This window comes from Mesocricetus auratus, unplaced genomic scaffold, assembly GCF_017639785.1.
Source record: "Mesocricetus auratus isolate SY011 unplaced genomic scaffold, BCM_Maur_2.0 Super-Scaffold_2245, whole genome shotgun sequence".
Lineage (NCBI taxonomy): Eukaryota > Metazoa > Chordata > Mammalia > Rodentia > Cricetidae > Mesocricetus > Mesocricetus auratus.
This window is the reverse complement of record NW_024429180.1, coordinates 5,167,749-5,193,005: the sequence shown is the minus strand read 5'-3', so window position 1 is coordinate 5,193,005 and position 25,257 is coordinate 5,167,749. Positions and strand designations below refer to the sequence as shown.

The 25,257-nt window shown below is 43.3% G+C and overlaps 1 protein-coding gene across 1 annotated transcript in view; it reads right to left on the bottom strand.

Moving 5' to 3' along the window:
• Nucleotides 1-25,257, bottom strand: part of Uggt2 (UDP-glucose glycoprotein glucosyltransferase 2) — a 115,576-nt gene that overhangs the window by 7,521 nt on the left and 82,798 nt on the right. The window contains exons 28-36 of the mRNA XM_013120121.3: nucleotides 23,024-23,182; nucleotides 22,257-22,342; nucleotides 17,406-17,490; nucleotides 14,800-14,882; nucleotides 10,750-10,845; nucleotides 9,776-9,860; nucleotides 3,453-3,635; nucleotides 1,833-1,993; nucleotides 378-492 (exon numbers count right to left, since the gene is read on the bottom strand). Coding sequence (XP_012975575.1) covers nucleotides 378-492; nucleotides 1,833-1,993; nucleotides 3,453-3,635; nucleotides 9,776-9,860; nucleotides 10,750-10,845; nucleotides 14,800-14,882; nucleotides 17,406-17,490; nucleotides 22,257-22,342; nucleotides 23,024-23,182 — 1,053 coding nt within the window. The remainder of the gene's footprint in view (nucleotides 1-377; nucleotides 493-1,832; nucleotides 1,994-3,452; nucleotides 3,636-9,775; nucleotides 9,861-10,749; nucleotides 10,846-14,799; nucleotides 14,883-17,405; nucleotides 17,491-22,256; nucleotides 22,343-23,023; nucleotides 23,183-25,257) is intronic.

Here is a 25,257-nt window from a genome sequence, read left to right as displayed (position 1 = left end):
AGTTCACTGGCATGTGAGGAAAGACACGCCTCTCAGGTGTCCTCAGGGAGCACAGGACAAAGAGACTTTTTCTTGAACTTCAGCAGACTAACGGGAGAGGGAGGCGGGCCTGCGAAAGACGGAAACGAAGGAGAGAGGGTGGGGAAATGAGCCAGGTTATAGGGAAGAAAGAATAGGTTTGCAATGTGAAAGTGAGAACACTGTTGGAATAAAAAACATTCAGCTTGAAATGAAAAGGGTGTAAGTGGAAGTATTTGCACAAAGGAGAGAAGGCTGAAAAAGAATCTGCAAAGAAAACATTTTATGTGTATGAAGGATATCGAAAGAGTTTATACACACAGGTCTATTTACTCATTAGAATTGGTCATAGTGCTTACCTGATCTAGGTTTGAAAGACTATTTGGATCTTGACTAAGAGCTTGGTACCGGCCCCGGAGTCTATCACCTGCTGAAATTCTCCGGAACTTCTTGAGATCCACCACATACAAAGCACTGAAAAAAGGAACACTGCTTAGTCATCTGTGGTGCTTGTGTGGCTTTCTCCCATGACTGCGTATAGCAATGACGCTATCTGTAGAGGCTGCACTGGTCCCCATGACTGTATAGCAATGCCACTATCTGTAGAGGCTGCGCTGGTCCCCATGACTGTATAACAATGACACTATCTGTAGAGGCTGCGCTGGTCCCCATGACAGTATAACAATGACACTATCTGTAGAGGCTGCGCTGGTCCCCATGACTGTGTATAACAATGACACTATCTCTAGAGGCTGCACTGGTCCCCATGACTGTATAGCAATGCCACTATCTGTAGAGGCTGCGCTGGTCCCCATGACTGTATAACAATGACACTATCTGTAGAGGCTGCGCTGGTCCCCATGACTGTGTATAACAATGCCACTATCTGTAGAGGCTGCGCTGGTCCCCATGACTGTGTATAACAATGACGCTATCTGTAGAGACTGCGCTTGTTAGTTTTGTTGTCAATTCAACACATGCTAGAGTCCCTTGGGAAGAGGAAACCAGTTGAGAAGATGCCTCCATCAGATTAGCCTGTAGGCAGGTCTGTGGGGGCATTTTCATGATTAATGACTGATGCAGGAGGGCCCAGACCGTGGTGGGTGGTGTGATCCCTGGGCAGGTGGTGGGTGTATTAGAAACAAATTGGGCAGCTACACAGAGCGAGCTAGGAACCAGTGGTTCTCCTCTGGCCTTCATTCGAGCTCCCGGTTCCTGCCTTGCATTCCTGCCCAGACTTCCCTTCATGATAGTCCGCAAGGACCAAAATGCAGCAAACCCTTTGCTCCTCAAGCAACTTTTTGTCCCAGTGTTTATTACAACGGCAGAAAGCAAAGCAGGACAGACTCCTTAGAACCCAGCAAATATTTCTCCCATACATGGAGTCCAGAGTTCCCGCATTTCCAAAGAGTTTGAGGTTTGCTGTAACTAAGGCAGGACGTACACACTTCAGGCCATCTCAGACCTTTGTAAGTTCTCATGAGACTCGTAGCTTACAGACAAGTTGCTGTTGGAATCAGTGCCTGCACTTTGCTATTGACAAACAAAACTCCATCTTACAGCAGATACTGCACGCTCCTGAACTGTGTCATTAGGTCTTGACTCTTGGTTCACCCAAGTGCTAGGAAAGGAAGGCCTGAGCAAGTCACCTGAGTGCTGACTGCCTCAGTTGCCATGGCTACAAAGCAGGAGACTGAAGCTGTGAAACCTCTATGAGCTCCTATGTTAAATTCAGGCACAGCAGGGACTTCCACAGACGGCACAGAATGAATACCATGGCCAGCCGCAAAGCAGAAGAGCACCCAGTGTCCCACCTGATGTGGTATTTCCTTTTCACAAGATGTGACGCCCAGTATCCCGTTTTCCAGAAGCGGTATCCATCCATGTCGGTGCGGCTGTCACAGAATGGAGTGTATCCGTAAGGAGCTCCGCCCAGATCAAAATCTCGAAGTTCTTTCAGGTCATGTCTCACAATCTAAGTAACGAAAACAGTGTCTCTCTACAGTGCAGACCGTAAGACATCAAAGCTCTTTCAATGTAAATTTCAAATTGCTACCTTACTGCACATATGTAGAGAGGTGCATTTCCTCATACCATTGTCATACAGCACGGATTTACAAAATACTCATTTTTTCTTGTTCTCAGAGATTAACAGAAACATAAACTTTATGTTCTTTATCTGTATAATTACTATCTTATCAATGAGATACCTACTTATATCATTCATAAGCAAACTAGTATGTGCGTGTGTGTACATGCATATGTGTATTCATGCGTGTGTGTATGTGTGCATGTGTGTGTGCACGTGGTGTGTGAGTGTGTATGCTCCTGTGTGCATGCATGTGTGCACATGTGTGTGTGTGTGTCTGTGTGTGTACAGTTGGGCATACATGCCTTGGCCTGAGCATGGAGTTCAGAGGACAACCTTGTGGGGTTTCTCCCCTCCTTCCCTGGAACTTTTCCATGGGTTCCAGGATTGACTGTCAATACATTTGGCTAACTTATCACCATGCTAGCTTCTCCTTTAAAGTTTTTATTATAGTAGTTGAAATTAACTTGCAACAAAATAGTAGCATAGGAGAGCAAGTCATTTCTTCCTTTCCTTCTCATTTGTGCCTCAGGCTGGCCTTGAACTCCTCATCTGCCTGCCTGTCTTTCAAGTATTGTACTTAGAAACAAATGTCACCACACTCAGTGAGCATAAGCAACTTCTAATATAGAACTTGAAAATACACCTTTTGGCCTCAATATGAAAATTCTATCTTGTGTATGTAGTTTATATACATTTATACTTAGTACTACTAAAAATTCGGTACATTTTTTCAAATATTTTTTCATGATTAGTGATTATAAGGATACTGAAATGAGGTAAAGGAAAAAGCCATAACTTTTATATGAAACAATTTTGGAGTTGAGGTGGCCTTTAATTTTTTCCCAGATAAATGTAGAGCCTTTAAGTGGCAGACACATGGAGACTTGGTAACTGCGTCAGTGTCAAACCAAGCTGTTGAAGGCGCAACAATGAGAAGGCTTGTGTGCAACCATGAATATTTCCAGCAAGAAGAAACAGCCAGTTAAAAAGAAAACCAACTCATATCCACACAAATTCATATAACTATTTTTACAATGACCAATCTAGGCATGGCTTATTTTTACATGACAAATTAAAACAAACAAACAAAATATAAAACCAAAAAATGGCTGTGTTGGATACAATCTGCCATGTTCTAAGCAACCGGTGGGTGATTCTTGACACACTTTTACCTCTGCCCGCGTTCTGTCAGATGGCTCTGAAACTTAAGGTACGCCACGAATACATTACAATCACGCCTTGTCTATTTATGAAGTACAATGATAACAAGTGATCAACACAAATCCTCAGGTTCATATTCGGTTAGAGGGAAAACATTACTAAAAACAATTATTCTTATTACCTGATCGGCATCGACGAATATGATTTTGTCCACTGCTAGTGGAAAAAGGACATCAAGGAAGAGAATTTTGTAACCCCAAATGATTCGTTGCTTTTCAGTCTGCTGATGAAGCCAGCGGGGCCACTTATATTGGACAAGTTCATACTGGAATCCATACTCCTTAGCCATGTGAGGAATCACCTCCTAAACACACATAACAAAGGCAAACAATACATTAGAAGGAGTTTACTGTAACATTATTGTAAACCAATTGGAAAAGCCTAAACACCGCTTTAACCAATCATTCTCATGCTGTCGTCTGAAAGTGCCTCTCACAGTCTTAGGCTACGGCACCTGTAGCTACCTGACTCAACTTGATATGCCATGCTTCGTTGATTCCCATGGGAGACCTCACCCCATCGGAATGGAGGTGGAGGGGAGTGGATGGGGGGGTGTAGAAGGGAGACAGGAGGAGGGAGCGGGAGGAGAGGAGGAAGGGGAAACTGTGGTTGGTATGTAAAATAAAGTTTTAAAATGATGGGGAAAAAAGATACATTGCTTTGGAGAAGCAGTTCTGCTTTTGTTTCCACAGACAATGGGAAGCTGTGGACTCTTACCAGGCTAATATGATTTGATCAAAGAACACCCCCGAAAGGTCTCTGATAGGAATGATGGCCCGGGGACCCTGAAGGTACTTCACCCACAGACAGCAGGAAGCAGTTTGGAGAAAACAACATCCATATTCCCAAGAATTGCAAGGAGGGGGGGTTATGGATGGTCTTTGGATATTTGGTAGGCTATGGATGTTTATTATATTTAGGAGAATATAGGAATACATGATAAAAAGATAACTATTAATCTCATATTTTTCCATTGTTACACTGTATATGTTTATATTCTTGTTTAAAGGATTTTTGCATATTGATAGAAATTTAAGGTCAATTTTGTTATACTACATATATATTTCTACTCTTGTTGAAGGTGTTATGCTTATGCAGTTCATTTAAATATGTAATGTCTAGTTAAGAAATACAAATTAATAGTCACCTATAGTAGTCGAACTTATAGTCGTGCTAGTTAGGTTTTCTAGATATATAGAGACATATTTCAGAGGGATAGGTAGTCTTCAAACACTTCAAAGACCTTCAGAATATAAAATTTAAAATGTTTTAAGAACTAAGACTTTTCTTGACAGTGAGACACATCTGCTCCTGGCAGCACCGATTACTTCAGAGAGGATGATGGGCATCGAGGAAGCTCCCTATGGAGTTTGATTTCATTGTGGCAAGACCAGCCATTTGGACAAGAAACTGTTCTTGCGTGGAATGATTGACTGTATGCTGCATAAACTGGACATGCAGGACCCACAGGAAAGTGACTGCTGAACTTGCCAAAACAAGGTAGGACAGCCCTTCAGGGGTTCCTGCTTCACGAAAGAGTCTGCCAGACATTCTACAGGACACAGAAGAAAGTGACTGATGAACTTTGCCACTACAAAGTAGAACAGATCTTCAAATCTCCTGCTTCATTGAGAAGTCTGCCAGATACTCTAGGCCTATAGGCTAAAGATAGATGGCCCAACATTGCAGAGAAACTTTGGGTGACTGTCCAGGTAGCCAGATGTCTCTGCCATTTGTAGACTTTTGGAAGTTGCTTACAGGGCACTATCTGTTTACTCAGGTTATATTATATCCTTCTGGGGTCTTTGATGGAGTTGAAGACTAGATAATTGTAGTTTTCCTTAGTTATGATAAAGGATAAATTAGATATAAGACTTTGGACTAACAAAGATAGGATAGATGATAGAGTATTGTCTTTAATTTTGACAAATGCAAATAGACTAAACATTATAATTGTAATTATTGCTTGTAACTGTTTTTTATATGCAATTTTACATTGTTAAAGTTAAACATTTCCTTTTTAATTAGACAGAAAAGGGGAAATGATGTGGGATGTCCTTCTGTACACTATGGGATATGTGCTGCTTTTATTGGTTGATGAACAAAGCTGCTTTGGCCTACAGCAGGGCAGAATACAGCTAGGCAGGAAATCCAAGCAGAGAAACAGGGAGAAAGAAGATAGAGTCAAAGATGCCATCCAGCCGCCAAAGGAGAAAGATGTTCAAGCATTACCAGTAAGCCACTGCCACATGGTGGTACTAGGATTAATAGGAATGGGTTAATTTAAATGTAGGAGCAAGCTAATAATGGGCCTGAACCATCGGGCAAACAATTATAATTAACAAAAAAAAAATTAAGGGAGTCTGAAGGTCTAGGATATGCCTATGGAGTTTTGTAAATGCTAGGCTTAAGCTACACTCAGTTTCTAAAAATATTTTTATTACTTATTTTTATTAGCTTTATGTAACTTTTTCATTTTTTAAACTTTAAAATTATTAAAACTTCTGATCTCTCCTGGTAACAGCTTAAAATAGACACATTGTGCAGCTGTATAAAATATTTCCTTAGGGGAAAAGAAGGTGAACTCAGGATCAGGGCTTCCGGGGCTGTCTCAAAAAGTATTCTCTTTCTTCATACTTTTGTTCTATAAGCATTTTTTTTGTTTGAAAAGTTTATTCACTTTACAACTTTTTCTTAAAAATGAAAACACAAACATTAGCATAGCTCTACAAAAATGGAAAATAATGACGGCAAGGGTGCTCAGCAGGATGGGCACTGGTTGCTCTTGCAGGGAACCCAGGTTCAGTTCCCAGCACCCACACGCAGCTCACAACCACACGCGGCTTCAGTTTCTGATGCCGTCTTATGACTTCCAAGGGCATTGCACACATGAGGTACACATGCAGACAAAACACACATGCACATAACTTGTTTATTGTCCTTGTATAGTAGTATTATTTTACAATTTGCTGTATGTGTTATACTTTTATATGACACAAAGTAGGTATTTGTATGCCAGGATCGCCACAAACACAGGAGTGATGTGTTGTGCTATGACATTTCCAAGGTCACTAGGCTTTTTGGAATCTCTCAGCTCCCTTGTGGCTTATGGGGCTACTATAATATGTATGGTCTGTTGTGACTTTAACACTATGAGACTATAATTTATTCTCTGTTGAATCTAGTGGGAGAAACACACTTGGTTAACTTTCATCTAAGAGATCAAAAACTGAATGGGAGGTGCAAAGACTAAAGACAGAGAAGCCAGCAAGGATAAAATTTCCTTTCCTCATTCAACCCTTGTCTGCAACTAGGTGCTGATCACATACTTAACCATTCATATGGTTTTAAAAAATACTAGAAATTTGAAAGTACTTTAAATATAAAAGATAAATAATTTTCCTCATTTCATAAGGACCCATTTTGTCTATTCATTAAAATGTTGACGTTACAGCTTTAACAGCTGCTGGGAGTCACTGTTGTCGTATAAAGCACGAGGAGAAATAAAAACCTTCAACTTCTCAATAATACACATTAAAGCTACTCACACAGCACCGCTATGTCCTGTGGATGGGGCTGTGACCAGCAAACCCCTCCATACCACCCAAATCATCGCCCTAGCATTGCGCTAACTGTTTGGAGAAGACAGGTAGACAAAGAAGTGAAACTGTTGTTAACTACGCAAGTCAGGGCAATGGAAAAGGACGAGAGGTCAGGAGAACAAAGCCGTAGACGCGTGAGCTGTGGCTTTCATACCGGCACCCGGAAAGGGTTATAACTAAGCTGAGAGCTTTAGCACATCAGTGAGGGAAGCTAGGTACCTGTGGTGGGTAAGGGAGATGACCCCCGAGCCTCAGGCATTTCAACGTTTGCTGCCGTTTGGGAGGTTCAGACGTGGTTTTTTTTCTTTTTGGAAGTATGTCGTTGGAGGTGGCTTTGAGAATTTAAAGACTTGTGTCATTTCAAGTTTGCTGACTCTGTGTACACTTGTGGTTCAAGATGTGAGATCTCAGCTTTCTGCTGTGCTTGTTGTGTCTCCTGCTTGCACCGGGACCCAACTGCTTTGTGGGAGATGCACCAGGGCTTTGCCGATGGATGTGCACTTTTCTGTGTAGGTGCCGTTTGCACTCAAGCATCTTATAAGGAAGAAACCAAGAGAAAAAGCAAATCGTACAGGAAAACACTATTTTGGTAGAATATTACTTTTTTCCATGAAATGCTGCAGGCTTTTTATCCAGAGAACTCTTTGTCCAGTTAGTAAAGACAATCTGCTAAGACCATCTTTACGTTGTATTGTCTTGGTTTATATACTTCCCATCCCCATGCAGCATTTGCCTAGTAGGACATAGTTAAAAAGTAATAAAAAACAGTTGAAGATTTTGTCTATCATTGTGCGATCATTTCACTTTGTATTTTCTATTGCCAAACGCACACAGGAATGCGGATGGCGAGAGACAGGCTGGCCTGAGGAAGCAGTGCTTGGGTTTCCTCCTCAGGCGTTCATAGTCGGCTGTTCTAGCCAGGCCTGTGCTGGACTGTCTGTGTCATGCATAAAGAAAAACATAGCGTCTGGTGTGGCTCTTCTGAGGTGACCTCCACGCCTGGAAGTTCTTCCCATCGGAATGCGCTTGTTTCCCAGGGGACTCTGAGTCACACCACATAGTCGACACTGACAGTTTACGGTGAGCATTTTGAGCCTCAGTCATCAGCCCAAGCTCTGCAGGAGGTAGATGTTCAGCTCAGGTGGGCAGGCGGGCAGGTGGGGCTACGTGGTTGACCCACCCTAATGAAAATGCTGGGTACCGAAATGCGGGTGGACATCCTTGAACGCAGTGCTCTATGAGTCCACTGCTGTCTGGAGGAGCAAGCGCTGTCTGAGGAAAGACAGCTGGCAACTGCTCATTTCTTTTCCCTGCCGGAATCCTCTGCTCCTTGTCTTTTGCTGATTGTGCTTGCACCTTTTTGTGGTGATAAGCTGTGAGCAAAACAGCTTCCATGAGTGGTGTAGGTCCCCCAGTCACTGACTAACCCTTTGTAAAGGTGTGGGTCCAGGTGTGAATTAGTCACTCCTTATGGGCAGCGACACTATACCCACCCAAGAGACTTGAAGAGGTTTAACTGGGCTTGTGGTTCCACAGGGTTAGAGCCCGCGACGGCAGAAGGGATGCATTTGAAGCAGGAACAGCAGAAAGGTCACGTACCCAGCCACATACCAGGGATGATGGGCGGCTATTGGGGCCACCCAGCCTGAGCCCAGGACACACCTCCTAATCCTTCTCAAACAGTTCCACCAACTGCAAAACAAGTGCTCCAACACATGAGCCGGTGGGGGCCAGTCCCATTTGAACTCCCACACGGTGTCTCGGTTTTCTTTCCAGTGGGATTATGAAGAATTGCCAGATGATACTGGAAAGCAATACTTGGAGACACGAAGGAACAAAAGCATGGTTAGCCACTTCCTATTTCTCTCCTTATTGTTGGTTTAGGAAAAGATGCTCCCTGAGGCGCTGTCTGGGTTCCGTGACGTCTGATTGCTTTCCTACTGAGAATGCGGAGAAACTGGGCAGCAGGAGTGAGGAGCGGCGGTCACCGGTGCTGGTCACCTTACGCTGCGGGACAACTGCCCTGGACCCCATGGCGCACACCCACAGCAGCCCGTGCGTCGCACACACACACGGAGCTCTCTCCTTGGAGCCTCTGTGGCAAAGTGTCCCCACACACGGACAGGCAGGGCTCTAGTTCTTTCTACTGCTGTGATGATCACCACAGCCACAGCAAGTTGGAGAGGAAAGGGCTCATTTTCACCTCACACACCCAGATCAGGGTCCCTCACTGAGGGGATGCAGGGCAGGAGCTACACAGGAGCCTGGAGGCAGGACGTTTGAAATCTAAGGGAATCTCATATTTTCTTGGAAATACTAATGCTTCAATCCTTATGAAAAATGTGACAATTAAGATTTCTTTTTTTTTTTTTTTTTTGGTTTTTCGAGACAGGGTTTCTCTGTGTAGTTTTGGAGGCTGTCTTGGAACTCGCTCTGTAGACCAGGCTGGCCTCGAACTCACAGAGAATCCGCCTGCCTCTGCCTCCCGAGTGCTGGGATTAAAGGCGTGCGCCACCAACACCCGGCCAAGATTTCTTAATTGAAAAATGCACATATTTTCATCAAATTTAAATTATATAAATATTATAAATATTAATATAAATATTAAATTATATAAAGCTATTAGTTTTTCTGGTTCACCCTTCTGGTATTATTTTCTTTAAATTCTTCTTTAAAAAATTACACAGAATTTTTATAAACTGGTTAAGAATAGTGAATATAATTTGGGTAAATATACATTTTAGAAAGCCGATTTTGTAAAAGGTATGTTTTAAGCACTTACAATGACAACAAAGAAGTTAGTATCAAATTTAGCCACACAGTAAAATAGCAACATGCTTACTTTAAATGTTGGCGAGAGGTAATTCTTCAGAAACCAGAACTTCACTGGTGTTTTGGTGTGCCTCAGGACAGAAAGCATCATAATCCTGTGTGTAAGGACACAAAACCAAATGCAAGATGACATCCTTTTTCAAAGGCTTTTAAGTATTTAAAAGTATGAACTAAGTTTTTCTTCATAAATTTATGTATATCAAATGGAAATGTTTTCAAACATGAAGGCTGTTAAGATATGAAATGTATAGGATGTAAAAATGCTATCAAGCAGCCAGGGTGAGTGGTGCTGCTGCTGAACGCGCGTCTGCTCTGGCCCTGTGACTGTGTGGTAAATACAAGGCCTTCAGTATAAACCCACAAAGAGGTGCCCTGTGCACCCCAAACCCCCACAGGATAGCTCTGGTCTAGGTCTCTCACTGGAGGAGACGCACGCTGCCTGAGAGGACTCTCACATGTGCCAGCGCCAAAACGGAAATAGTCTGAGGCACTCCTTGTGATCTGTCCTCAAACTCCTACAAACACCCTTTGCTATCTGCTTCCCCACTAACGTCCTTCTCTGAGTATGGTACGCCTTCATGAGGAAAGGAATATTTCACTACACACATTTCCCCTTATTTATCATCTTGTTGCATAGAATGTGTTTTCTAACCTTAAAGACATTCTAAATCAAACCAAACTAATGAAATTTAAATGTGTTTAAAAATTATACATAAAAAGTAAGATGCACAGTAGTGTATGACTTTTTAATATTCTAATATTAAGTGTAAGAAAGAACTTACATTAACAACACATTTGCCCCTAACAGTCTTTGGTGGTGCATACAAATACTACTATTGGATCTGGTGTGGCAGAAAGGTAAGTGTCAAGGGAGTAGCAGGAAAAGAAGTTCTTTTCTTTTTTGTAGGTCACTCTTTCTTTTTGTTGAACCCTGCACCGTGTAAGTATGTAACTTTCTGGAAATACTAGAAAATACTCACTCACCGTAGAAAACGCTCATACAAATGGCCAGAAGCAACCGAAAAGATGTTTAGGATGTCATTTTCCTTTTTGTCATCCTTATGGAGGCTTTTTGCGAAGCTTGTAATAAAAGCACAGGACAGTGGAGTCTTAGTTAATATACATCAAAATAATGTGCACAAATAACAACTATTATATTAAATGAGCATTCATCATGACAATTGTGAGCTATTTATATTAAATATGATGGTATTGTTTGAGGTTATAAAAGCTTTTCTTTGGACATGGAACATAATTAAAATTTTTCCATATTAATGTGGCAGCAACCTTGAATTTTTGTGAATTGCAAGAGTTCTTCTGAGAACCAAGAGTGAAGTGTAGCCTACTGTGTTCATGTCTAGTCTATTGGAACTTACATAGGCTGACAATGAGGAAAGAAACAGAATTCATTAAGCCAGAGCGTTAGTAATGGAACAGCAATGATTTATTGGGTTAGGGCAGGAATGTGCATATTGATAATGAGGTACTCTACCATAAGTGTTATTTTTAACAGCTGGGAGGATGACCCAATGAACAAAACATTTGCTCTGCTATGGGAGGGCCGGAGCTTGAATCCCCTCACCATGAAACAATGGGTTTGCTAGTGTGCACCTGTGATTCCAGTGCTGGAAGGACAGAGACTTAGCAAGTCCAGCAAACGGTGAGCTCCAGGTTCACAAGGGGGACAGCCATAGAGGAAGACACTTGCTATTGACGGATGCTTGTCTGACATCAGACACGTCACAGCAAACGCTACTGCTCTGTGGGCTGGGGAGACGTCCAAGTGGTCAAGAGATTCCTTCTTTTCTAGAGGACTCCAGTTCCGTCTCCAGCACCCACAACGGGCAATTCACAACCGTGGATTGCAACTTCCCTTCTGCCCTTTGATGACACCTGCATACCTGTGGCATGCACACCTACACACACATACACATACACACACATACACATACACACACATGCACACACGCGCCCATGCACACACATACACACATGCGCACATGCACACAATATACATACACATACGCACACACACACACACATACACACATGTGCACACACACATACACGAACACAATACACACACACATGCACGCACGCACGCACGCACGCACACACACCTAAAAAGTGACTGCCTAGGAATTCAAGGCTGGGATATTGCCCCGAGTTCAAAGGCCACCCTCTGCTACACAGTGAGTGAGTTAGAGAGAGTGAGTGAGAGAACTTGTCTCAAAAGAAAACAACAAAAAGAGTATAAGAGCCCGAGGAGATGGAGGACACTAGGAAAACAAGGCCCTCCAAATAAACCCAAGCAAAACTCTCGAGAACTCTCAGACTGAGGCAGTAAGCACGGGGACTGCAGGGGCCAGCACCAGGGCCTCTGTGTGTCTGTTACGACTTCCAGTGTCGTGTTTTGTGGGGATCCCTGAGTGTTGTTTTGTTCAATTCCTATGTGCTTTAGTTAGCAAAAAAATACCGTGACTGAAAGGCAAGTTGGGGAGGAAAGAGTTTATTTGAGACTGACACTTCCACATCACTGTTCAACTGAGGAATTGAGGGCAGGAACCCAAGCAGGGCAGGACCCTAGGGCGGGAGCTGACATAGAGGCCATGGAGGGAGCTGCTGACTGGCTCGCTCAGCCTGTTTTCTTATAGAACTCAGGACCACCAGCCCAGGAATGGCTCCACCCATTGATCACTGATCATGAAAATTGCCTTACAGTTGGATTTCATGGAGGCATTTCCTCAACTGAGGCTCCTTCCTCTCTGATGACTCATAACCAACCAGCACGCTGTGTTAGTCTTGTTTTACCTTATTTTATTTTGTTAATATGTTTTTTTCTAATGAGAGACAGAGAGGGATTGGATTCAGATTGGAGAGGCAGTGTGGAGAAACTGGAGGGACTATAGGGAAGGGAAACTGTAATGAGAATATGAGAAAAAATATTCTCAATAAAAGAAAAACAAAAAGGAAACAATTAAACAGATAAGTAAACAAAAAATATTTAAAAAAAACTCAGAGGGACCAAATTAATTTGGGATATTCTTAATATACATAATTGGTGCTGAGTAATTTTTTACTTAATTAGAACCCAGGTTTTATATGAGCTTGCTGTTTAGTGACTAGCATTGGAAAGCTACTTATAACTGTTATGGAACCACTCTGTGGGCTAGCGAGACGTCAGCCTTGAGAGAACGGCTGCTCTTACAGCCATCGCAGTTCCAGGCTTCCCACGGCAAGTCATGATACTCTAACTCCATTTCCAGGGCGCCCGCTCTCCTCTGACCTCTGCAGGCACACACACAGTGCCCAGATACATCCCGAGGCAAAGCACCCACACATACAAGATAATAAAGTTAACTTTGAAAATATTCTGGCAAGGACAAGTTATTATGACGCCAGTGTTTTCAGTTTTTTTTAAATTTTATTTTATATTAACAAACACAGATAGGCTGTAGACGAGGTGTAAACTGGGCCAAGTCCAAAAGGATGGCAGTGCTTTTGACTGTAAACAACAAAATCTATTTAGACTGCTCAATCGATTTGGCTTAACGTTCCTTTTCTTGCCTTTGATCAAGATGACCATTTGCTTACTCTCATAAACTCAAAGTTGTCTTCTAGTTAGCGTTAACTGTCACCTTGTCACGACTGCCCAGATCAGGCCTGTGGGCGTGTCGATGGGGACAGTCTTGGCTCTTGGTTAAGTAAAAGGCCCAGCCCACTGTGGGCTCATTAGCCCCTGCAAGGTGGTCCTGCTACCCAGCTAAGCAGGGACCTGGGCAAACCAGAAAGCTGCACTCCCCCATGGTCTCAGCTTCAAATTCCTGCCTGAGTTCCTGCCCCAACTTCCTCCAAAGATGGGCTGCAAACCCTTTCCTTCCTGAAGTCTTTGGTTATGATGTTTTCACAGAAACAGAATGAAACTAGAATATACCCACACCCTGAAAGCAGCCTTTCAGAATTCTCTATGAAACCAGTCTACAGCAAACAACTGTGTCTGCTCCCCCTTCCTCCAGTTATAAGTAAGTGGTTTAGGGGAACGACTCTTCCCCCATTTCCCTTCTATGAGGTCTACATGGAGCAGACCTTTCCCAGGCTTCACAGGAGGTAGCACATTACCCAACTGTGGACAGACACAGTGCTCGGTTCAGTTTGGGGAATCTGTGATGGTGTGACCTGGATCAGCTATGGAACTTTTGTTGGTATTATATGGAAAGAGGTCATTTCTATCTGTTAGACAGTTAACCTTTATTTTTAAAAATCTCCCTGGAAAGATAGAAGGCAAAGACATAGTAGACTTAGGAGATGAAGACAGTTTGTGGATCATGCCACTCAAATGCCCAGAGCCATGTATAGCCTTGCATTAGTGGATTATACATATATGAACCAAACCTTCCCTTTCACCCCCTTAATGTGGTTCCGGGGATGGAATCCAGTGCTTCACACACGCTAGGAATACACCCTACTACTGAACTGTACTCCAAGTCCTAGTGTGCTTTAAAAATTAACAGCATGACTCACCAACGCCTTGAGATCTTCAATGTCACAGCCATGCTGGACTACCTTGCTCTCTTTGAGGAACACACCTGTGTCTCTTCATGTAACCAGCTGCCTTCACTACAACTTTGAACACCATCTTTCCTGGAGAAACAATCCTGGCCACTCTCCACAAAGTCTTTCCCGGGGTCCCCCAGCCAGATACAAACTCCCACACTTTGGTTTGAATGGCATTTTATAGCTCTGTGTCCTTTTAAAAACTTACATTAATTCCATGTCAACTTCACGTGTGCAATGCCGGCTCTGACTGTCCTTGACGTGTGCAATGCCGGCTCTGACTGTCCTTGACGTGTGCAATGCCGGCTCTGACTGTCCCCCACCCCTCTTTCCTTCCTCTCCCCATCAGCCTCTCCTGCCAGCTCCAGGATTTTATATCATCTTTTATGTCTGTGTCTTATTTGCTTACATCTTTGTCACCCTGCAGGGTTTTCTCTTGATCAATACAGCTACCTCATTAAAATAATTACTCATAATTACCTTTTAATTGACTCCCACATGCCTTTATTTTCATGTTTATCCACAAGGATGTCTTCCATAATTTTACCTGATTTTTTCTTTACCTGGATGAGGTGGCAAAGAGAATTTAACTGATTAGTTATGCAGTATGCCATATAAGGCAAGAAAACTTTAGAAATGTAAGAAGGCAGTTATGGTTAACAAATCCAGGGTATAGATTAGTGTCATGTTATAGATTAAATCTTATACTCTTTGTACTATCAGTTCTACAGAAACACAATTTCAGAAAAATATTTTGGTGCTTAATATGCTGACAAATAATGTGCTTCCCCTTTGGTTTGAGATTTTACCAGCGTAAGACATTACTTGAGAATTATTTCTCATTCACATAATTTAGGCCCTTTTCAATCTTAATAATGACAGTCCCTCTTCCTTTTCCTGTGGAGGTTCCAGTGGTGATGTCTGCTCTTCAGCTCTTCTGTGACTACATTTAAACTCTGCTCCAACTCTGTGTCAGTCTCTCCCACACATTGTTGAGGAGAGGACTGATATAATACCTCCTCCTTCCGTCTATGCCCCAGCCCACATTTTGGTATTTGCAGACACAAGTAATATCTCCCCAGGTCTGTAAAACATAATTATCTGTCTTGCATTTTGCTAATTCTTTCCACAAGTAAAGCCAGCCACTAAATTAATTCTGTTGTTTTTATAAACGTTGTGTGTGTGTGTGTGTGTGTGTGTGTGTGTGTGTGTCCAGCGTGTGCATCTGTCTGCATGACTTTAGATGTATGCCACATGCTGGTAGGTGCCCCAAAGGCCAAGGCACTGGATCCCTTGGAACCGCACTTCAGGTGGTTGTGAGACCAACTAATGTGGTGTTGGACACAGAGCCCCACTTTCTGCAGGGGCAACCGGTGCCCTGAACTCCTGAGCGTCTCTCCCCCCAGCTACTGAATTTAGTCTTGGTACTGCTCAGCTTCAAAGGTTCTTCTTAAAAATAAAAACAAACCCTACTGTTACATACACACCCAAATCTGCTACGCACTTTTTTTCTTTTGTTTTTCAAGACAGTGTTTCTCTGTGTAGCCCTGGCTGCCCTGTGGCCTCAGACTCGGAGACCCTCCTGCCTCTGTTCCTGAGTGCTAGGATTAAAGGCACTCACCACCACCACCCAGCTACTATGCACTTTAAACCAGGGCTCTATTTTCAAGAGGGCTTATTTATTTAAACGCAATTATTTTAGAGTCTTCATCAAGAACTCTCATGTCTAGAATCTGATCTGAATGTGACTGATTTTTGTTTCTTTGCTTCTGCTGGTTTTGTGTATTTATCTTTATCACATCCTGGCTTCTAACCATGAAAAATGTGATTTACAGTTTACTGTAATCTTATTCCAGAGATGTACTGATACTCCTGCTTATCCTGATAGGCATGATATCTGCTTATCATACCTATCAGGAACTAGTTTAGTGTCAATTCAAAGAATTTCCTGGAATACTTTGCGACACAATTTTGGGTTGATGAGAGATAATTCATTATGTTTCATCCTTATGTTGATGAAACTGTCTTAAAGAAATGACTATTTTACGTAGTTTTGGAGCTTTAATTTGTATTAATGACATGTGAATTAGGTTAGTATGACAGCCCAAGTGTTCCAGGATATGTGGCGTTCCTTGTCACACTTCATCTCCCTCCATGCTTTCCTTTCTGTTTTGTTATGGTCGGTTCTTCACTTTTCTTAGACAGATTTACTAGTTTTAATAGGGAGGCTTCATTCAAAAGAGGAACTAGGCCTGGCGTTGTTTAGAAATTCCCTTTCTTTTTTCCTTCCTTCCTGCCCTGCACTCCTCCCTCCCCCTCCTCTTTGAAAACACAAGGATAATGCTGTCAGAGTTGAAAATAGAAAACCCTGGCAGCTTCTCAGAAGAGGGGATGGACAAGAGAAGGAGAAGGTGCAGCTGTCTCTAACTGCAGGGGTGTGAGCCCAAACCTCTGCATGCACACGCACACACACACACACACACACACACACACACACACACACACACACACTCACACACACACGCCCCATCACCAAACAGGCGTTACATATTAAAAATAACGAATCTTTAAAAGTTGTGTTGAAATTTGCTTTCTAACAGAAAACAAGACATAAAAAGGCTGTGAGGCGCTGAGGGAGGAAGAGAGAAGGGACAGAGAAAGGACTCAGGAGACAGCAGGAGGATCTCTGAGTTTGAGGGCAGCTTGTCCATACAGCAAGTTCTGGAGCAGCCAGGGCTACCTAATGAGACCCTGTCCAAGATCAACAAGCAAACACCTGTTCTCCATCTCTCTCTACGCAGGACTAAGCTCCAACCTGTGTCTAGACTCGTCTCCAGAGCCGGGTGTACAGCATGTCCAGTTACAGTTACAGTAAGTATTCTAATATAACAAAATCTAAAAACAAGCAAACAAACAAAACAAACATTCCTTCTGTCTTTAGGATTTACTTTCAAAACCTTAAATTTTCCTTCTTTTCACTCAGTTACAAAGCCAAATTTTAGAGAACAAATTTTTAGTTGCCACTGAAGAGAATGAAGGAGACAAAAGGTCTTATTAAAGGCCTGAAGAGCTGCGGCCGCTCATACCTCAACTTTCAGGATCTTACTCTTGAAAGTGTTCAATACAACGATGACGTCTCCCCCATCGGTCTCTGCGTCCGTTCCCTCATGCCTAACAGAGAAGAACACAAATGCCATAAGTTGTCCAACAATAGACTATAATTTTGATGATATAAATAATCCCTTTACAATAAATTTTTTTGTATAACACAGTCAACTTACATATACTAAAATATTATACTGAAATATTTGACAAAGGTTATTTCAATACATATTAAAATGATCTAGAGGCACTTCTTACTCTCCCTGTCATATGACAAGGCTTTGGCAACACTCAGACCTCTTAGCTGACACACTGCACAGAGTAAAATGAGAGGCCATTTCTGGGCGTGAATGTTTTCAGTCTTAGAGGAACCCTGCTGTTGAAACTGTCTCATCTCACCAACATTTTCACATACCTGGACCCGAAAGGTGTGACTACACTCAGTAAAACACAAAGTGTGTCTACTTGTACCACTTGGATCCTAGTTTTCACCACACATAATGTAGTTCACTGCTTAAATTTCAAAGTCGTTAAACAATCATGGTAACTGAACTTACGTATGATAGCTCTCTATGTACTCAGGAGTCTGTCGTGAAAACTACTTATATAATGACATTAAAGTTTGCCAGAGAGGAAGAGATTGGAGGTCGTGATAATAGCTGCCTTGTCATTTTATTATATTTTGGGATGTATCTTTATGTTTTTCTAGCAGGAGCACATGGGGACCCTGGCATGATGATGACCAGCACGGACCTTTGATTCCCTCTGACTTCAGGTTCCCCGCTGAAGGGTGGGTGGCTGAAACCACAGCGGAGAGCAGGCTCCTGTCCAGCAGTTGTTCAGTAGGAAACCAAAAGTTTCCAATGTGCACAACTCAAATGCCACACTTTAATATAACATTTAGACACTCCAGCCAGCACTGCTCACAGGCGTTGGTAACTTAATCCCTTTAACCAAGCTGCAGCTCTTGTGGTCAGCAGACTTCAGCCTGTGCATCTCTCTGAGTCTGTGGACTGGTGTAGTGATCCATTGGGTGTGTCAGGCTTCTTCTGATAGCTTTATGGAATGGCTCAATGGGCATAACTTCCAAGAATCTGTATATGGAATCTTCACCAACCCAGCAAAAATTTAAGACTCTCAAAACCCCACAGTGGTGTCCAGCTCTCTCCTTAGCAACAGACTGAAGGCTTCGGGGAAACTTAGCAGGTTATGATGGGCAGACTTGTTGAAAATTGCATGCGTAGGAACTGGGCGTTAGCAGTTACCATGGAGGACACGAATCCTGCATATGACATAACCTTGGTTGGCCTTGGTTTATCAGGCCTGGCGGGGCAGGGAGCTCTGTGCAGTGTAGACAGCCGCCTGCTGCATCCTCCCCAGGCCCTGATGTATCTGTGGGCACCCATCCTCCCCAGGCCCTGATGTATCTGAGAACACCCATCCTCCCCAGCCCCTGATGTATCTGTGGGCACCCATCCTCCCCAGCCCCTGATGTATCTGAGAACACCCATCCTCCCCAGGCCCTGATGTATCTGTGAACACCCATCCTCCCCAGGCCCTGATGTATCTGAGAACACCCATCCTCCCCAGCCCCTGATGTATCTGTGGGCACCCATCCTCCCCAGGCCCTGATGTATCTGTGAACACCCATCCTCCCCAGGCCCTGATGTATCTGAGAACACCCATCCTCCCCAGCCCCTGATGTATCTGTGAACACCCATCCTCCCTGGCTCCTGATATATTTGTAGGCACCCATCCTCCCCAGGCCCTGATGTATCTGTGAACACCCATCCTCCCCAGGTCCTGATGTATCTGTGAACACCCATCCTCCTCAGCCTCTGATGTATCTGTGAACACCCATCCTCCCCAGGTCCTGATGTATCTGTGAACACCCATCCTCCTCAGCCTCTGATGTATCTGTGAACACCCATCCTCCCTGGCTCCTGATATATTTGTAGGCACCCACCCTCCCCAGGCCCTGATGTATCTGTGAACACCCATCCTCCCCAGGTCCTGATGTATCTGTGAACACCCATCCTCCTCAGCCTCTGATGTATCTGTGAACACCCATCCTCCTCAGCCTCTGATGTATCTGTGAACACCCATCCTCCCTGGCTCCTGATATATTTGTAGGCACCCACCCTCCCCAGGCCCTGATGTATCTGTGGGCACCTACATTGGCTCACCCAATGGCTGCCTTCAGAGGAAAGGAGGAAGCCTTTCTCTCAGGTGTCAACTAGTCTTAAGAAAGCTGTAACATTGTAACATTAGATTCAATTCCTGGCTGTAATTTATACAAGACACTGGAAACTTTCAGGCAAGGGAGAAGGGGTAGCACACTGCTGGTGTTTATGAAAATGCGGAAATGTATATATCATGAGAATCCAGCAGATGCTGCAGGAATCAGAAAGCTGGACATCTTTTCCAAAGAAACAAGCTATTTCTTTGACAATTTCATATGCGTACGCAGCATATTCTGATTACAGCCCCATCTCCCTCCCACTTGTAACAATATGTCCTCTCCTACACCTGTCCCTTTCCCAGATGCATGAATTTGGGTTTCATTGCATGACCCACTTAATTTAACCAGGGCCATCTGTGAGACTCCTGGATTAGGACTAACCACTGGCACCTCATGTCATCATCTACAAGCAAACAACTGAAGGCAAAGGCCCCCACTTCCTTACAGTCAGTAGAAAGTAATCCAGCAGTGTGGGGGAAGGTTCCACCCGTGCCCAGCTGTGGGTAACTCATTCTTTGGTAGATCCGCTGTTGCCGAGAGGTCACGATTGCGGTAGCTATATTTGAACAAAGGGGGTTCCCCCTAGGCTCAGTGTCTCAGCACTCGGTCCCCAGCGGGCAGTGCAGTTTGGGAGTGGATGCAGTAAGAGGTGTGGCCTTGCTTGAGGAAGTCTATCGCGGTGCAGTCTCTGGGAGTTTGAAACCTCGTGCCACTCCCAGCTGGGTCTTTCTGCTCTGTGTCTGAGGCTGAGGAGATGAGCTCCCAGCTCTCTGCTCCAGTAGCTGTGCCTGCCACTGGGAGCCGCCACGCCCTCCACCACGACGGACGGACTTCCATCCTTCTGGAACTGCAAGCCAAAACAAACTCCTCCTCCCATAGGCTGCTTTTGCCGTGGTGTTTTAGCACAGAAACAGAAAACAACTATCAGACTGTACCACCATGAGACGACACCTCAGAGCCTGCCCCTCCCTCCCTCCCTATCTTCTGGCTCTAGTATTCTTTCAGCCTCTTCTGCTGCTATGCTACCTGAGCCTTGGAGGAGATAGCATGAATGTCTCACTACACGTTTTTTCTTTTTTTCTTTTGGTGGCTGTTCTCTAGACTCTCTTGCAGCTATAGTTCTGGCTGACACCTAGATCCTGCTGAACAGACAAGTATATTTTCATCGAGTAAAACCTGAAGGGGCAATGTGCTAATAATATTTTGGTGGTTCTGTCGACAAGAGCATCCACTGAGACATGAGATTTTACAAGAATCTAACAGTTCACTTGCATATCTTCCTGGGCTCAGAAAGTCAGCTGGTGGGTATCTCGATAGTGCAGTTTCTTGTTTTCTTACTTTGGAATCATAGGAATCCTGGAAATGCAGTAGCTCTTTTTCTGTCAGGTTCTCAGTTTGGTTCTTTGTGCCATTCTTGGGAGACCGCTCTTCAACCCTTTCTAAGTGGAATCTGAATTTGGAGGGACTGACCCACTACTAGCAATCACTTGAGAAGGCTGAACAGTGGGAAGACATAAATGCTGAGTATGCCAGATAGATCTAGGTGTTGGGGTTGTGGGCCCCCACCTCAAAAGGCCTAGAGGCTTAGTTTTGGGGTACAGATTAAAGCTTAGTGCCACTAGGGCTCTTCAGGTATAGGCTTGATTTTGGGGTTCAGGGCAAAGTCGGGCTTACTTCTTAGTACACCAAATGGAGGATTTCTTAAGGCTGTGCTGTTAATAGTTATTGGAAACTGTCCTTCCTATCTTCATCGATGGGTTTGTTTTTACTTATTTCCTGATACAGTCCTGTGTTAGCACCTCACCATTGTGCATGGATAGTTGGTAAAACCCTGTGGGGTGGCTAAGTCCTGAAAAGTCACTGTCATCTTTCACACAACTAAATGTAACATTTGTTTTTAGGATTTTAATTGTCATGTTGACAATCTGATATGTTACACTAAACAATTACTCATACGTAAAACTCTAGAAACGGTTTGGAAAAGTCAATGAACTGACTCCTAATGATACTCTGCTATACTCATACATCATTGCCCAGCTGCCATCCCAAAGACCATGCCCAGTAACTGACTGAAGCAGATGGACGCAGAGACCACAGCAAAACACTAGGCAGAGCTCAGAGAATCCTGTGGGGGAGGATTATGGGAACCAGAGACGCCAAGGACACCACAGGGAAACTCACAGACTCCACTGACCAGGGCTCATAGGGGCTCAGAGACTGAACTGCCAAGCAGAGAGCTTGCATGGGATTGGCTGGCCCTCTGCACATGTGCTATGCTTGTGTAGCTTGGCCTTCTTGTGGGGCTCCTAACAGTGGGAGCGGGGGAGGGGCTGACCCTGTGGCTGCTTGTGGGGCCCTTCTCCCCTGCTGGGTTGCCTCATCCAGCCTGAATAGGAGAGGCAATGCCCAGTCTCACTGCACCTTGATATGCCATGGCTGACTGACACACACAGGAGGCTTCTGCATTTCTGAAGAGAAAGGAGGAGGAAAAAGAAAGGGGGGTTGGAGAGGGACTGGGAGAGAGGAAGGGGAAAATGTGATCAGGAGGGGAAAATAAACTGATTAAATTTTAAAAGTGGTTTGGATAACTCACCCAACTATTTCATAAATATCTTCAGATTTCCCTTCACGTAATTTCAGTATCCAAGCACCTGGGTTTGCTTTTAATTGAAAATACCCCTTTGAAGATGAAAAGGGGAAACTATTCAATTATGTGAATAAGAATATACAATTATTCATTAAATATTAATCCAATTATGTGAATAAGAATATGCAATTATTCATTAAATATTAATCCAATTATGTGAATAAGAATATGCAATTATTCATTAAAGATTATATATAAACTAGCCAAGAAAGTATTTAGTGTGAACAAGAGAAAATTCTACAAATGAACTCCAAGGAAGTTGATTTTATAAGAAGCTATAAATTATATTCTAAAAGTATGATTTTTTCCAGTTTTGAGACAGGATTTCACCATGCCTGACTCAATTCTTTCAGTTTTTAATGTCGTTAATTTAACTTTAGGACCTGGCTGCATGGCTCAGTGGTGAAGAACACTTGCTACAGACTGGAGGTTGGTTCCCAGCACACATGCTGGCCGGCTCACAACCGCCTACAACCCCAGCTCTCGTGGATATGACAGCATCTTCTGCTGCCTACGCACCCCCATACACGGCAGGCATTCATATAGACGCATACTCATACATAAAAATAAAATAAATCTTAAAACGAGTCAATTTTGTCTCTATTAGCTGCTCAACAATTTAAGAGCAGCAATTCTTTTATCTTTGCTATTGGGAAAACGTAAGGGATTTTACAGAATGTTAAATAGAGGTAGTTAAATATCAGAATACTTACAAGATTGGCCATCACTATTGTGTCAACTATGGCAGGGTTGTTTCCTGTGCCCAGCGTAAACTGCAGGCCCTGAGGGGGCTGCTCTGTTGTCCTGTCAAAGCAGTGTCCCTCAAGCAGCAGATGCTCCAGCTCGTACTCGGCTGTGACAGTCCCCCCAGCCTACGGAGGAACACATTACAGTGTGACACTCCCCCAGTCTATGCAGGAACACATTACAGTGTGACACTCCCCCAGTCTATGCAGGAACACATTACAGTGTGACACTCCCCCAGTCTATGCAGGAACACATTACAGTGTGACACTCCCCCAGTCTATGCAGGAACACATTACAGTGTGACACTCCCCCAGTCTATGGAGGAACACATTACAGTGTGACACTCGCCCCAGTCTATGGAGGAACACATTACAGTGTGACACTCCCCCCAGCCTACGGAGGAACACATTACAGTGTGATACTCCCCCAGTCTACAGAGGAACACATTACAGTGTGACACTCCCCCAGTCTATGCAGGAACACATTACAGTGTGACACTCCCCCAGTCTATGCAGGAACACATTACTGGTTGGGTATAAAGAATCACAAGAACACACATTTTGTAATGAATAAGTGTGATCCTGAAATAAAACAATACACTTTGGTTTATGATGTCAAGTCTGTAACACACGAGCAAACCATTCATTCACCAGTTCCTTCGAGAGAAAAGATGATGGTTAATTTTTCCTCTCCCACACCAGTTCTTTCCAAATTTCATGAGGTATGAACCAGTGACACCAAGTAGGAAGGCAGTGCGTCTGGGTAGGTGCTCTACAGCTCAGAAAATTAAAAGGTTTCTTCAGCATGTACGTGGGGTAATCATAAAAATTTTTTCAACTTCTATAGCATTCATTTCAAACTGGGCAAGAGAGTCATGTTATTCCCTACTGGCTTTTTTGGAATTAAAAAAAATAGTGTTGATTATTTAACTACAGCTAGATGCCATTTATTTAAAAAATTAAAAATTACCCTTTCCATAGCACAACAAAGTAGCAAGAAGAGAGCACATACAGATGAGACTTTTTTTTTTGGTTTTTATGAGACAGGATTTCTCTGTATTGTTTTGGAGGCTGTCGGACCAGCCCAGCCTCGAACTCACAGAGATCTGCCTGCCTCTGCTTCCCGAGTGCTGGGATTAAAGGCGTGTGCCACCACCGCCAGGCTCAGATGAGACATTCTTATAAACATGAGCACATTTGAATTTTTATGGGTTTATTCAAAAAAACATACATGGCTCACATTTTTATGAAACATGGTTTTCTTGGAATCAATGTCTCTATTTGGGATAGTGTCTCTCTGAACAGGCTTTGTCACTCTCCTGACTTTAAACTCATTATCTTCTGTTCTGACTCCCGGGTAGCTGAGACAATTAGGTATGTGCCAGTGTGTCTGCCATTCATAAACATATTTTTAAAAGGCTTGGGCATTTCAACTGTTTATAAAGTTCCTTCTGTTGTAAATATTATATTTTAGTGCTAGACCTTTCTTTCTCTCACATGTACAGCATAAATCAAAATATGAATGTAATCAAATGGTATAGGACTTTTGCAGTTTGGAAATTTTGCTTAGGAAAACATAGTAGATGATGTTCACCTTTGAAGTATTTCACTTAGGACGGTTTCAATGCTATTGTAATAGGCTTAGAGATATTTTCAGTAGTATCTGGAAACATTTCACCTTGTATAGTTATTTTTCTTTGGTGTAACTACCTCAGGCGTGATTAGAATGGTGTGGATAGCACTTCTTCAGGTCCTGATAACATCGAGTGCTTTTTTGAGGGTAAACTCTTTGCAGATAGTATTTGCTCAGTCCACTTTAGGATTCTGAATTATTTGTGAACTGCTGCTATTCTAGGGATGAGCTTCATATACCAAGTATAGACAACTCGTTTAAATGAAGAGTTTCTGGAGGAGGGACTCAGGGGAAACAAAGTTTTCATTCTGTCCTTATAAGCACTACAATTACACGACAACAGTTCTTAAGAAGTAAATGTTTATACACAAGTACTCTAGTTGCTTCCGAATCTCTTGTTTGGTAGGCTGGCTGGGAGCTTCAACTAGTCCTCCTTCCACAGTTGTCAGAATGCTGAGATGAAAGTGTGCACCCTTGTTCAGCTCGTTTTAGTATTTCTTCTCTACACCAAAATCTCCTTTCTGCTCCAGTAAATGGCTATGCTCATTACTTGAAAAATCTGTGGGAT